Genomic DNA, 15,473 nt, shown 5'->3' with positions numbered 1-15,473 from the left:
TCCTCACACAGGAATGGCCAGAGCAGTGGTTTTGCCTACCTTGACGATGACATCCAGCATCAAATATTTGAACTATTACTATGATAAGCTGATAAGGGAAAGTAAAGTTACACTTATTATTATTTTTAGGAGGTGGTCAGATACCAAAAAGGATAGTATATCTTGTTGGTACCCAGAGAGAATATATGAAGCACATATGAAGAAAATGAGACCATATGACAGAATATGGCAGTTGCCACTAATAAAGAATTATGTCACTCTACCTTATTTATAAAAACAGACTTAAGCACATCAACAATCAGACAATGAATTTATTTGCAGGATACATTTATCATACATAGAAAACAATACTTATTGTTTGGTTAATTAAAGAGAAAAAAGCAAAACAAAACCACAATGCATTATTCAGTGTTCCATATATTTGTTAGCTGACATTTTCAAAATGAAGCTTTCTTTTTTTTCCTCTTTTTTAAAAAAACCCATGATCATGAACAATGCATAGTGGGAACAAAGGGTCTAGAAATCTAACATTCCACAGCTGTGAGTCAGTGTGAAAAATAAGGCCATGTAGAGGGAAAAAAAAAAACAACCCACAGTGAATTTCTAAACAATACATATTCCATTGACAGACTTCAGATAAGATCAACTAAGTACATGAAATCAAAAAACAATGTAATGTAAGGAAAAGATGAATTTAAAATATTAACCAACAACTTGGAAATAGTTTTTCCTAGTGATGGCTTGGAAATAGTCTCCAAACTTTACCCAGTATCAGTGAAGATCAATTATACTATGATACTGCAAAAACCATCCCAGGATGAACATCCAGAGGTGAGAAATACCCAAGTCCATTTTACAAAATAAGCTACAACTACCCCTGCTACTTATTCAGCACATATTTATTGAAGGAATGACAAAGTGTTAAGAAAAAAGTTTGACCACCAGTCACTGAATGATTCAGTGAAGGGCTGGAAAACATATCTTCCTGCTCTGAAATGTTAATTAAAAGTTCTTTTCAGGTTTCATGACAATGTAAACGGAATGAAAGGAATTGCAGTGTCATATCCTGCTCTTTGTTCCTGTCCTTTCACACCAGGTCAGCAGTGTGAAAGTTTCATAAAGCTGCCATGAACAGAAGTCCTTCACTGCCCTTAAACGCTGCCATCTGCTCTTCACATGATGCAGTGGATGAGCCCAAGGACCAGGAGTTACAGAGCTGCTGTTTTCTGGCAGTTCCCAGTGAATGTTCCCAAATGCTGCACTGATGCAGGGTGTGTATCCCAGATAACTCAGTCACATTAAATAACTAATCAATAGAAAGCATTACATGAAATTCAGGATAAAGAGGGTATAAAATATTTACCAATATTGGATCTTACCTCTGTTAAGAGTCAAGATTCCTTACAAAATTACAAGAACAAAGCTGAGGCAGGACTGGTTGTGGAAACTAGTCTGAATGCAGGTGTACAGAATGCATATTTTACAAAAAGCTACTTATATTTAGAGTTTAACTCACATATTTTTAAAACAATTAAATACAGACTAGCCTATATAAACCTTTGTAAGCCTTCTTCATCTGTCATTAGTGATATCCAGATCTGTATGAAAGCTCTGAATTTTTAAGACATACATAATTTATTTTAAAAATATTCCTACAGGTCACCCTCTGACATCATGTAAAATGTATGGGAAGCTTTGGGAACGCTGGGATTGCTGATGTGCTAAACGGAACAAAACATATCCTTATTAAAAGAAAGCTGAAACACCCTGACTGCCATAGAGAGTTCTGTCCTGAAAACTTTATTTCTTCAGTATGCTCTACACAGTCTTGTTCATCCCAGTTCTCCAGAACAGCACAAACAGCAGCAGTAAAGAGTAAAGACTGACCTTTTTCAGCCACCCTGAAAAAGCTGTGTTTACCATGCTTGTAGCTGAGGCTTCACAGAAATAAGAGACATGCTTTAAACACCAGCTGAACAAAACTTATGCAGCTGTGATTACATCATGTCCCCATCACTTGTCTTCTGTTAATAAAGAAGTTAAGAATTGCTTTTGGGAAGAAAACATAAGTTTCTCTTTTCAAACCCAGAGAAAACCATAGAGAGAATTCACAGTGAGAAGGAAAAAGCAAAACAAAAGCCTGCATTGCAGGATATGGAGGGTTGCTGTAAGCTATCCCTAAAAAAAAGCACTAATCCATCCTATGGCTATGTATGTCTGTTATACAAATGTATGTATACATATATATCAACAAATGTAGAACTATCACATTAACATGGTTGTCACAGAAACTATTAACATGGTTGTTTCATTCTAAATAAAAAGGATGAGGTAACAAATTTTCCACTGTGGCTCATAATTTGGGATGACTAATCTGCAAGTTTGTCTATACATTTTCTACTGAAGCCTCTTTAATTTAATTTGTACAGAAGCAAGCTGGTTTTAAATTCCTAAGTTAGCAAAGAGCATGTAACATCTCCCATGCTAAGGAGTTTGCCATTTTCATGTCATATCATGCACTATCAGAACATGCTATGTAAATATTTGCTGATATAAAAAATTATTTCATTAGAAAAAAAGTAGAACAATGATTATAATTACGGAATTATTCTGGAAATTTTCAAACAAAAGCTAAGTATAACATTTCTGAATATTAGACATTACTTTTTCCATCTGATACAGATTTAAAATGCATAGTATATACATAAAGAATAGCAGCCATCCAGCCTTTAAGAGTGCTGTGTTTTATAGTCCAGTCAATATGCCCTTAAATTATATTGAGGGATTCTGCATTAAAGATTCTGAAGGGCTAATTAGAATAAAATATAGAAGGATTTAATTTAAAGACTTCCTATTTTTACAAAAACAAAACACACATCAGAAATACTCCAGTAAAAATCTTACACACAAAAATCACTCTGTACTTTTGTGTTTTCCCTTGCTAAATAAATGACCAAAACCCAAGGAAAAATCATCCCAGTGAGTGTATGTAGGGCACATGCTTATCAGAATGTAATCCATATGTCAGGATTATAGAGAATGAAATAAACTCACTGAACAACTTCTTCAGAGAGTAGTCCAACCTATTACCTTTGTCCACATTGAACTGTGCTATCTCACCATTCATACTCAGTTTGCTTAAAGTCTTGATTTAAAGAACCTGTACATACCTAAATCAACCCTTACTCAGTTAAATTTTAGCATGTGGAGAAATGGACTCATGAATTATTTTTAAGCACTTCTAGTACTCTCCCTTCCATACATGATAAGCTATCTAGGGTCTTTACAGTGCACTAGTGTGTCTGTTTTGCTAAAGCCATGACCAATGTCTTCTCCACTCTCTTCTTGCTTATGAGGTCAGACACAGACTGAAGTTCTACTCAGTAGAACTGTGGCTTTCACTGATTGTAAAGTACACTGGCTTTAGCTTCATTTGATAAAACTTCATGTTTTGGTAGCACACTAAATAACCAGGAACAGCCTGCCAGTCTCATTATAGCAAATGAAATTTGTGCATGCCAATTCAGAAGTTTTGGGTTTTTCCAAATCTGTTGCCTACACCTCCATGAAAGGCATTATGCTAAAGGATTGTTCCAAGCCATCGTAGTCAACATGAATAAATAAATATCTAACTTGACAAGTTTTGAAAGCAAATATCCTGTCTTACTAAGCTACATTAAAACTTCTAAGTCCAAATTAATTTTTTTGCACTGTAGATTGAATAAGACAGAGAAAAGTGTTACAGAGTCACTGAAAGAGCTCAGATAAGAAAACAGCCACTGAGGTGAGACAGCAGTCTGGAACAGTCTCAGAACCAGGCCTTGTGCAAGGACCAGGCTGCTCCTGTCCTCCTGTCCACCAAGGGATGGCAGAGTGGTCCATCAGAACTGCTACTCTGAAACCTCTCTGTGTTTCCAGGTGTGATGACAAATTAGGGTTACAGGTTTTCCTTTCTTGCACTTTGTTTTACTTTTAATGGTCCCCAAAGGGGCCAGCTCACACTCGATGGAAGGATTCACCCTCTCCTACCAGGACCTGTTCCAGCTTGCCTGGGTTGAAATGACTGAAAAGGAGAGGCACAGGCCAGCCACTCCACAGAGTAAACTTCAAGGGCCCACTCAGCCTGTGGCAGCACTGGAAGGGGATATAAACTAGCAAACAACAAATAAATAAACATGGTTTCAAATTGCTGATTCCATCATTGTAAGAAAGGAGTGCATCTTAAATGTGAAAGTTACTGTGCAAAAGTACACATAAATGTACTTTGAAATTACCCAGGTTTTCACCTCAAGTGCCAAAATAATCTATTTTACTTGGTCATGGATGTTTCAGCACTCCCTGCAGGCAAGGATCTGTAAGCTGAGGTTCCACTTCAGTTCCTGATGGAAAGGCCATTTCTGTAAAGGAATTCTGAGCTGCAGCAGCTCCTATGGAGAACACTGTATCAGGCAGAAGTTGTAGGGTATTTTTAGAAAAAAATTCTATTTCAAATATTTAGGCTTCCAAACCAGAGCATTTTTGTTTAAATCTCGGCCTATATTGAGCAAGGCTCTTGACTGAACCTGATTTAGATAAACTAGGCAATATATCACAGGAAGAAAAGACATGAAATATATAATCCTATTGGGTACAAAATATTACAAACCTAAAGAACTTCAAAGCACATCAGACATACTTCAGTCAGTAAAACACTGACTTGTCCTTCCACTGTTCATTTAAGAACAAAGATATGGTCTGTATTCATCTCAGAAAGCAAAATGTTTAAATAGTTAAAGTCACAATCATATTCTTCCTCTAAACAATTCATATCTAAGACAAGCTAAATATCTTTGTTAGCTATCTTTGAACAGAATGAATCCTAGCAAAGGAAAATTCCCTTTGAAATACAGAAAACCATCAGTGAATTACTGTACATAGTGCATGCATAGCATCAGAAAATAAGACACCATAAAAACAACAGGTTTCACTTTCAACTGTGAATAGAATACAGTATTATTTTCTGAGTAAAACACCACAAACATTACGTATCACTTAGGAAAACTGTGCACAGCATACTTCAGCACTCAGAAACTAAATTTCAGTTATCTTGTAGCTATTGCTGACAAATATTGCCTTTAAAAAAACTTCAGCTGCATCTGATAACACACAACTGAAAGTGTAAGCAACACAAACATGTGGGCTTTGTTATCCTCCCACATGCTTCTTTTTTAGCAGACATTGGCACTTTTCATCTACATCCTGAGGACAACATTCCTCCAGTCATTTTGGCCAGGTGGAAAGGAAAGCCACTAACCCAAATGGCTGCTCTCTCCCCACTAACACATGGTAAGCATTTACCTAGCTTTTCCCCATTTTGAGACCAGACTTTAGGTCTTCTTAAAATCCAGTTTGGTAGAACACCAGACTAAAAAAAACCAAAACAAGTCACTGAAGCATATGCTGATGGAGAAATGATCAGAACCCACACAGAAAATTATTTAAATTATAAAATAAAACTGTTTTTTTCCTCCCACTTTGCAAACGTTTGAGAGAAAATAATTCCCTTATTTTGAGATCTGAATTAATGAAGTCTGATTTTTTCCTACGAAATCTTAAAATGCAATTTCTCCAAAATTAATACAGTGCTTAAAGAGTAAATAAAAAGGCTCCTGCTTTTTCCTATTAGATTTCTCATGACCACAGGCATGGTGTTATGAAGTTTTAAATTAAAACAGCAACCACCAATTGATTATTCTTTCAGTCTCATATTAGGGGAATTATTTCAATCTCAGTGCTGGACAAATTTTAAAAGGTAATGGATTCATTATTTTTATTCATTATACTTTGAGAACTGATGGAAGAATGTCCAATGTTCTATCGTGCTGTCACCATCCAAAGTCCCAGTGCAACATTGGCAGCCAAAAGTGCACTACCAGCAAGCAAAATCAAAAAGCCAACAAGCTCTCTGTTTTGTTTTTCTACAATTAGGGAGCTCAGTGTGGCTTCGAGGAAGGAATTTAATATCCATTGACCATCCAAAGCGAAGCAGGGCACAGCGTTGACAACTGCCAGTGCTCCTGATAGTGAGATGAGGTACCTGGTTGAATGTAGTTAAGGTTCATTAAGAGTATCTGAGAAAATATTTTAAAAAAGGTAATAAAAAATAAAGATGTATGTATTGTATTTCTAGTATGCAGACAGAGACATACAAAGGTTATTTTTCTAGCTGCAATTCTGTTTCACAGAAATTATATGAGTAAAATTAGTTTCATGCCATAACATAGCCACTCAGAGAATTGCCTTTACAGATTTTTATTTTTTAAGAGCTAAGTTTGGGTACTTAAACCTGCATTTGTCACAACTTGAGTAAAATCAGGAGACGGCAAAACCACCATCTTTGCTTGATTTGTGTGGTTTTGGAGGAAGGTTATAGCTCTGACACCATGCCTGAACTAAGAAGGTATTTTCTAGACCCAAGTATGAAATCATGATTAGGAATATTTTCCAAAACACTCCCTAGAAAATGACTAGAATATCATCAGAAATCTGACCTATCTCTCCTACTTACCTGTCAGGCAGAAAAGCTGGGTGGATTTCTGTACGTGTGTGTGCACGTGAGAATGAGGCACGGGTAATTTTCACTGCTGTTAAAGGCTTGCTAACTGCAGTACCCACCTCCATCCTGAATGGCCTGGCAAGATACAGTCAGAAAGCAGCTGGAGCAGTGTGAACCTTGATGTGTTCTCAGAAAATGGAAGCTTATGTACTACCTTTCCTCTGCTTCTATGGACTTGTTACTAAACTGAACTACACAGTTTAGTTATTCTATGGCCAGCACAAACATTTCAGTTCCTAAGGCTAAGGGTTCCTAGATTAGCCACATTCAAATCTACTAATCTATATGTATGTGTGTGTATATAATCTTATTAATATAAGCAAGAGTTAATTGAATCGTCCTGTTTTTTGAACAGCTATTTTTTCTTTTGAAGAAAAAAAAAAAACAAAACAAAACTACCATATCTTGTTATTTATCAGTAAAATGATACAAAAATTAATAAAATTCTGATATTGCAAAGCTAGCAAGAACATCTCATCTTTCCTGACTTAAATGCAAGCTTACTTTGGCTTTCTTGTTACATCTGTTCAGGCTCACCCTCAAGAGTTAAAAAAAGCACTGACCAAAAATATGCTCTTAATCACAAGAAAGTGAGAGATTTCATTTTTAGCTTGGCACATGGACAATAATCAATGCAGAGATGGGATAAAGATGTCAATTTCTACAGAAATATTTTAGGGCATCCTGTCTAAAATGACATCCAACTGAATTTTGCTAGGTCACTAAATTCTGAACAGTTCCCTTCTTACCTTAAAAGAACAAACACACTTCAAAGGATACTTGCAAAATGTCTCTATCATCACAGGCAGATCAATACTTAGAAAGTTTTGTCGTGGTACAAAACTGCTGAGACTTACTGAAATGAAAATACACAAAGCATGAAAAGACATTCCAGGGTTATAAAATTATGAATTTTAGATTATAATTTTGCAGAAAAATCATATGTGAAATGACCCTCTTCCAGGACAAATAATCAACCTCAATAAGGGTTTCATTGGGCTTTTTTGTTTTTACAAGAGTGCAGCTATTCTATTTTTCTTAAATGTGTCCACTATCACAATAGTCACTGCACAAAGCACAATTAGCATTTCAGTAAAACTAGATCTAAAACATGCATTTTCAGAAGGCATCTTTAGTCATAAAGACTCCACTATATGCCAGTATTTTTCAAAGATTATAGGTACCAGACATTTTCAACATATGCAGTCCACATGCACACTGTGGGTGCACATGTATATTTTCTCTGAAGGCCAGAAAAATTTTCTCTGGCAGTACCTGCAGAAGATCCCCAGGAGAGATAGGGAGCAAAATTCTGGAGTCCCTCTGAGAAAGCAAAGGCTGTGAGGGGATGCACAGCTGTATTACACAACACCAGTCAGCTGATGCTTCAGGTTTTAGGCTTTTATAGTTTTCAGATTCTGTTCTGTTTTAGTGTGTAGTTCTGAGCTTCGTATTATGGGATGGTAAACTCTCTTTACAGAGTAGGGAGACAAAGCAATCCCTTCTCTAGCTGGGGACCAGGGACAACAAATCTCAGACCCAAGAGCATAAACAAAGGTGGAATGAAGAGAGAAAAATAAGAAGGATGGGACTTCATAACATAAAGCTGTAACTGGACAATTAACTCCAATATGCTAATGAACCAGAACTTATAAAAATGAGAGACCTCGTGACCAGTCGTCCATTTTGTGACCATTTTGACTCATCTTAGGTGTAGCCCTGGCTGGGCTCTTGGACTGCCCAAGGTGGATCTAATGAGGCCTTTTAATAAATGCCTACTTTATTCTTTGACTCTGTCTAGCCTCTGTTCTAAGTCAGCCCTCACAAGACATCATAGCCAGTACGTAAGTAACTTTTCTGTGTTCAGATGGTAAGTGACTTCAAGATATAACTTGGTGCGACTTAAAAACCTGGGAGGTGGGACTTGGCAGCCTTAAAAATAGTGACTGGAAAATTGCAGTGTCAACAACCACATGATCTTGAATACTTTATTACTGTACCCACTGTTCTTTGAAGGTGTACATGAACCTTCAGTAGACTGCATGTCAAATGTTTCTGAGAGATTCTTCAAGGCAGGTGCAGTAGTTTGAGACCTGCCAGAAGGCACTAAGTTGGTACAGGGATGTTCCACCTGGGTAGAATTCTGGATCTGCCCAGCACCAGGGACTGTTTGAGAACTATTCTGTGATAACTGCAAAAAGAAATGCCTTTCCTACTAAAAGGAAGGCACAGCGGGGTCGCATCCCCAGAAGGAAGAGGTTAGGGTAAATTAATGCAGAATTAGAGAACTAACTTGAGAATAAACTTTCATAGTACCACCAATACTCTCTGCCTTTAAAGAAGAACTTTAGATGTGAGCTGCCAGCCACAATGGCCTGAGTTTTCCCTACCTATGTGGAGAACAGTTATAAGAAATATATACATCTACAGAGATATTTGAAGGCAAGAGTTCAAATCCCACTCAATACAAACACCTTTTGGGAAAGGAACAGCTTAACCCACCCTTGGATAAATTTTAACCATAGGCTAAGAGAACACTGGGAACAAAACATACCAGAAGTAGTATATATTTCTTAGGAGTGAGATCAGATTTCTTCAGGTTCACTAAAGAATTCAAAGACACAGCAACAAAGGTGAGAGAAAAGTAGTTCTAAAGTCACATAAGGCATAGAACTGGTCCATTCAGCCACATAGAGACATTTTTTTCTGTTAATAGATGCCCTTCTGATAAGTCCAGACAAAAAACACACCATGGGTTGGAAAGATATGAACAGCAAGGAGAACAAAAAAAAATAATGGGTTTGATGTGGCAACAATCAGAGAACTTTTCAGTATCAAAACTGCCAGTGTGCTTGAAAGTCATGTTTTTGCTTAAAGCTTAAGACTGACCTTTGATTTAGGGGAACTGAGAGAAAACAAATCTGTTGGATGACTGAGTGAAGACCACAACAGACAGAAATCCCGGAGAGCACCCAGCTCAGAAAGTCAAGTCAATCACAGAATGATTTGAGTAGGAAGGGACCTTAAACATCATCCTGTTCCAACCTCCCTGGCACAGGGAGGAACATCTACTAGACCAGGTTGCTCAAAACCCCATCCAGCCTTGCCTTGAACACTACTGGGGATGGGGCAGCCACCATTTCTATGGGCAACATGTTTCAGTGTCTCACCATAGTAAAGGATCTCTTCACTGTATCTAATCTCCTTCTAGAAGAAAGCCTGTATAATAAGCCACTGATTATCAGAGATACAACTGGAAAGTTCTTTGACACATTCTATGCATTTTTCTAGCAGTTTTTAGTATCAAGGCATGGTAAAAAAAAGTTGAACCAAAAAAAAGCCCCAAAGATGCAAATTTTTTTTCCCATTATACCTATTCTACACACAGAATTACTCAACTAAATGCAGTATTTTATTAAAACACTCCTTTAGCCTTATTTTAGAAATTACATAGGTTAACCAAGCAGACACCACAGCCTTCTGCAGTTTGATAAAGGGGCTTTCCCCAGTGCAGGTGCAGGACCTTATACTTGGTCTTATTGAATGTCATGAGTGTTCTTTTCAAGGTTGTTCAGGTCCCTCTGGATGGCTTCCCATTCTTCAGGTGTGCCAACTGCACCACTCAGCTTGGCATTATCTGCAAACCTGCAGAAGGTGACTTGATCCTGCAGTGGGGAGGCCATTTCCCAGCCCTCGGGTGGAGCTGCCCTATGGGATGTGCTCGCCCTGCTTGGGAGGGCAGCTCCCCAGGAGCACCCTGAGTTCCATCCCCACACAGGCCCACCCTGGCTGCCTGCTCATTCCAGGGCCATGAGGTCACACAGCCCCAAGGTGCTCCAGCAGCCCTCCATGAGCACCCTGAGTGCCATCCCCACACAGCCCTGCCCTGGCTGCAACAAGGCCATGAGGTCACAGAGCCCCATGGCACTGCACTGGCCATAAGAACCAACTACTCAGCCCCAATCCTCGACTGCAGCAGCAGCAGCAGCGTGGTGGAAGGGGGATCATGGCCTTTGTCCACAGTCTTTTCCTCTCCCTCCTCATCCTCCTGACGGTCCTGCATCCTGGGGCTGCCAACTATGCTCCACAGAAATCACAGGAAGCAGGTAAGCTGCCAGCATGGGTCCAACTTTTCATGGCCAGATGGGGGGTTTTCTCACCAATATGTTTTTTCCTTCAGTGCTTTAGTGAGGGTTTCCTCTGTGTAAGCACTTTCCTGGTAAGGGAGTCTCAAGGGTTCATCTCTCCTCCAGGGGGTGTTGCACAATGTGCTTGAAGAGTGTTGAGCTGCCAGCTCAGAGGTCCCCAGGTCCTCCTCTGCAGCTCTGGCAATCCACTGACATCTTGCTCCCATGTTGTTACCTGACCCCCAGTGCTTCTGTACACAAAAGCAGAAGATCCCAACACACAATGGAAACACTTCTTTGTGCTTGCTTCTAGCTGACTCTCTAGCAGATTCTCTGGCAGCTTGGAAGAAAGATGGTTTGGAGCTCTTGGGTGAGCCTGAAGCATGCAAATTCTCAGTGTCCCTTCCTTTGAAAGAATAATTATCACTAATGTGTCAATAGCTTTCTAATGAGCAATTTTCTTTAAGATGTCAAGACTGATGGCTTGCAGAAATCTCTAGCTGCCAAGTATATGTATAATCCCACAGGTAAGTTAGTTGGAAGAATGTACATTTACCTTTTAATCTTCCTTCCATGTCAAATGCAAGTTGTTCATTCCAAGGCTGATGCCAGCCTCTGTCATGGTAGTTGCTGTCCTATGGTCTGCACAGGATGGCTTTGTGGCAGCAGGCTCTTTCCCCAGTGCCTGATCTTGCACATCACATCAGCAACTAAGCTGAAAGTGTGTTAGGTTCAAGACATCTGGATACCATTGCAGAGACAATGAAAAACTGGAGTCTTGCACAAACATAGCTTGCTTGCATCTCCATCCCAGAGCTTTCTCTGAGTACCTAGATGACCAAAGCAGAAAAGTAGCCCCAGGCAGGATCCCTCTCATGAGCTGAAGGTCCATATTAGTGTTCTGACTTGTATATTGGGCAAGGAAGCTAGAGGGAACCTCCCCACCCCCTCTATCCTCCGTGCCTGAGCCATACTGAGGCTTTACCTGTATCTCCTTTATGGCAGTGCTGCCCATGTCTGGAAAAAAGAATGTGCAAGCTGGTGAATCTTCTCAAGAAGACCCAAAGCACTCAGGTACTGAGCAGTCCTGCTGGGGTCCCTTATGGGGAGACACATCCTGAAACCTGGGAGTGGCCTCAAGGGGTGCACATGCTGCAGAAAAGGCAGACCAAGGAGAGCAAGGCTCAAGTATTGCCTGTGAATGCCCGACTCCATCCACTTGGGGCGTGGGAGCGGGCCCAGAGAGGGAGAGTTTCAGGTGGAACTTCCTGATGAGTTTTTGCTGAAGAAGTGCCAAAGAAGTGGCCAAGCTCCCCACTGTGCTCTCCTCCTGATCGTTTGAGTTCTGTTCAGAGGGACAACCTGTCCCCAAAGGGTGGGAGTATGCCTCCAGGATCACCACTGGGGGGAAGACAGAGAACATTCTATTGATATCACACATGCTGGAAGTTCACAAGTGGTAAACTGGCAGAGGACAGGCTAACACTTTGAATTGCTCTGCAGAAATGGCTGGAGAAACAACCAAAAAAGTTCCTAATGCCACTGAGCACATCGAAAGCATTTTCTGTCATGGAATACGCTGTATGATAGGCATGGTGATAGCTGTGGTTGCTGTGCCAGCTGGGATACTGATATGTTCTCTTGCAATCTGCTGGTGGTGTAAGAGAAAACGGTGAGTCATCGACCCCCTCACAGCTCCTGCTTTCTTAAAGTTGGCTCACAGCCACAAAGCACTCTAGTCAGGCTGCTGTGCAGCAGCAAGTTAGTGGTTGGTTGAAAAACTCTGCTGAGGCTTTTGCAGCTGTCAGCAATTTTATCTGGGTCTTCTCTTGGGGCGCCTTCTTGCACTGGAGATAGTGTTTGCTCAAACTGAGCCTGCCTGGACAAGAGTAGCTTGCAGGAGTGACAGGCAGAGGCAAAACAAAGTCAGGATGAGAAAGAGTGGGGGGTAATACTGCTCTAGAAAGCAAGAGATGCATTGGCACCTCCTGCTGACCAGTGAACTTGCCTAGAGGAGTCCCTCTGTTTGGCAGTGCCTCTGCCAAGGCGTGTCAGCAGCTCCACTCCCAGCAGTGAGCCCTGCCAGCTCCAGGCCCTGCTGTGAAGGACAGTCCCTGTGTGTCACCCACAGCTTAGCCACCTCCTCTCTCCACAGGCGCCTCTCTGGAGACCAGCAGGAACGCACCCACCTGATCACACACTCAGACAGCCAGACCAGCTCACCTGAACCTGCCATGCCACTGCAGTAACCCTAATAAACTCACACATTAGTTCCCTCAGCTGTCCCTGTTCCCCTGCCCCTCCCTGGCTGCCCTTAAGCAGCTGTGGAAACTGCCCAGCCCCAGCCACAACAGAAACAGCCCCGTTTATCCCCAAACCTGCTGGCCCAGCCCTCAGGACAAAGCTGAAGATGGGCCTGCCAGAGTAGGGGTTGGGCTGACAGAAACACAAACAACAGCTTCAGGCATTGGCTTTTTGTCTGAATAAAAGGGACAGTCTTTGCCCAAGTATTTGTATCGTATCAGAATATCCAGAGTTGGAAGCGACTCACAAGGATCATCAAGTCTAACTCCTGGCCCTGCACAGGACATCCCCAAGAGACACACCATGTGCCTGAGAACATTGTCCAAATGCTGCTTGAACTCTGCCAAGCTTGGTGTCATGACTGCTTCCCTGGGGTGCCTGTTCCACTGCCTGACCACCCCCTGGGTGAAGAGCCTTTTACTGACATCTGACCTAAACCTGGAGCAGTTTCAGGCTATTTTCTGGGGTCCTATCACTGGTCACCAGAGAGAAGAGACAAATGCCGCCACTCCACTTCCCCTTGTGAGGTTGTGGACCATGATGAAGTTTCCTCCAGGCTGAGGAAGCCAAGTGACCTCAGCTGCTCCTCAAATGATTTCCTGTCTAGACCCTTGACAATCTCCGTAGCCCTCCTCTGGATGCACCCTAATGGCTTGGTATCTTTCTTATATTGTGGTGCCCAAAACTGCCCACAGCACTTGAGGTAAGGCTGCCCCAGTGCAGAGCAGTGGGACAAACCCCTCCTGGCAGTGGACAGGCGGCCCTCCTGGCTGCCAGGGCACTGCTGGCTCATGTTCAGCTTGCCACTCGCCAAGATACTCAGAGGTCCTCCTGCAGGGCTGTTCTCCAGCCTCACATTACCCAGTTTGTCTGTATGATAGGTTAAGTGATATCCAAAGCAAACAACTTGTCAAGCTGAAGGCTGATATCAGAACATCTGATCAAAACTCCTGTTCATGAGTAAAAATAGCAAAATGGCTGAGACAGCCAGTGTATTCAAAGGTTTCAAAAGACACACTGAAAAACACCGTAGTTTCAAAGCTTGACTGCCTCTTGACAAATGCCTAATGGCCACTACCATCCTGAACCTGAAATTATGCCTACATTGAGAATGGATCATTGCTCTTCTTCCTTCTTTGTTACAATAAACTGTTGTCACTGACAGCCACTAGACATGGATCTAAACTCCAGACCTTGCTGCAAAGCAAGCTCCAAACACAGAGAAACTCTTCAGGAAGTTTCTGGACTGAGCTCTAGAGACTGTAATATGAAGCAATTAATTTTGTGGTTGTAATGGATCAAACCTAATGGCAGTAGGCAAATCTGTCCTCTGAAGAATAACAAAAGAATTACAGAAATTACACTCTACAGGCTTGTCTTCAAAGACACTGCCGGGAAGAGGTGAATAGCAATGAGCCTGGGTGAGAGAAAACAGTCATTGTTTTCCCACTCTAATTAAACAATTCTGTGACCTGGAAATAACATTTCTTTTGTTGGCTCATGCTAGATGGTGTTGGAGAAGGATTCACAACAGACAGAATTCTAATTGGAAGTGACTTGGAGACTAGGTTGACCAAAGAGCTTTTCAAAACTTCTTCATGGGGGAAAGAGCATGTATGTCATGGAGGAGACAGACAGCATGGCATGAGATATTTCTGTGTGGTCTCCTGAAGAACTATATGTGTAATCCTTTAAACCTGGGTTAAAAGCAATGAAGGACCATCCTCAGTTATAAGGGTAAACAAGCATGGAAACACTGAGAGAACAGGCTGTACCAGAAAGACCTTCAGCTTGGATTCTGGCTGTTGTTGCTCATAAACTTGCCCAAAGCCAGGAAGTGCCTTTTTTTTTTAAGATTTGGATACAACAGATGTAGGAGACTGGTCAAGCTTGAGGAAGTGATCTCTAGGTAAGTTCCAACTTGTTTCATGAAGAAAATCTTAACAGTTTTTAGTCTGTGATGGGTAAGAGTAACATTCAGGGATATGATGTTTCCTCAAGTAGTGTGAATTCCTAATATAAATCTTAGTCACCAGATTCTTCCCAACCAACAAGGAAGAAGAGAAGGAAGCAAAAATGTCGCACTATTAGAAATTACATGAGGGAATAAAACCCCTCATACATAATAAAGAAGAAACACTTCAAATTTGCAGGGCAGTACTGGCAGGGCCCTCCCTTTCAACCTTACATATCAACTGTCCAACAAAGGAAGGGACTCTAGAACATGACTGGCCTGCAATAGGAAGAGTTTAAAAGACTTAATACCAAGTGTATTGAACTGACAGTATGAATTTATACTAGATAACATTACATACTTTTTACAGAAAGGATGCTAATTAAAAGCATTAATGTGTCTGTCCCAAACAATATGCACTCCTAATCATCCTTCTGTTTTAGTTTTGGCCAGATCTTCATCCCTGTAAGTTCATCATTATAATTCTTTACTG

At 40.9% G+C, this 15,473-nt stretch overlaps 1 protein-coding gene across 1 annotated transcript in view; it reads right to left on the bottom strand.

Annotated features, from left to right (window-relative positions):
* Positions 1-298: 298 nt before the first annotated feature.
* MBTPS2 (membrane bound transcription factor peptidase, site 2) overlaps positions 299-15,473 on the bottom strand; it is a 40,549-nt gene continuing 25,374 nt past the window's right edge. Inside the window, exons 10-11 of the mRNA XM_021552920.3 lie at positions 7,376-7,451; positions 299-6,076 (exon numbers count right to left, since the gene is read on the bottom strand). Of these exons, the coding sequence (XP_021408595.1) occupies positions 5,854-6,076; positions 7,376-7,451 (299 nt within the window). The 3' untranslated portion in view covers positions 299-5,853. The remainder of the gene's footprint in view (positions 6,077-7,375; positions 7,452-15,473) is intronic.

Source organism: Lonchura striata, chromosome 2 (assembly GCF_046129695.1).
Source record: "Lonchura striata isolate bLonStr1 chromosome 2, bLonStr1.mat, whole genome shotgun sequence".
In the NCBI taxonomy this organism is placed as follows: Eukaryota; Metazoa; Chordata; class Aves; order Passeriformes; family Estrildidae; genus Lonchura; species Lonchura striata.
This window is presented reverse-complemented; position numbering and strand designations above follow the sequence as displayed.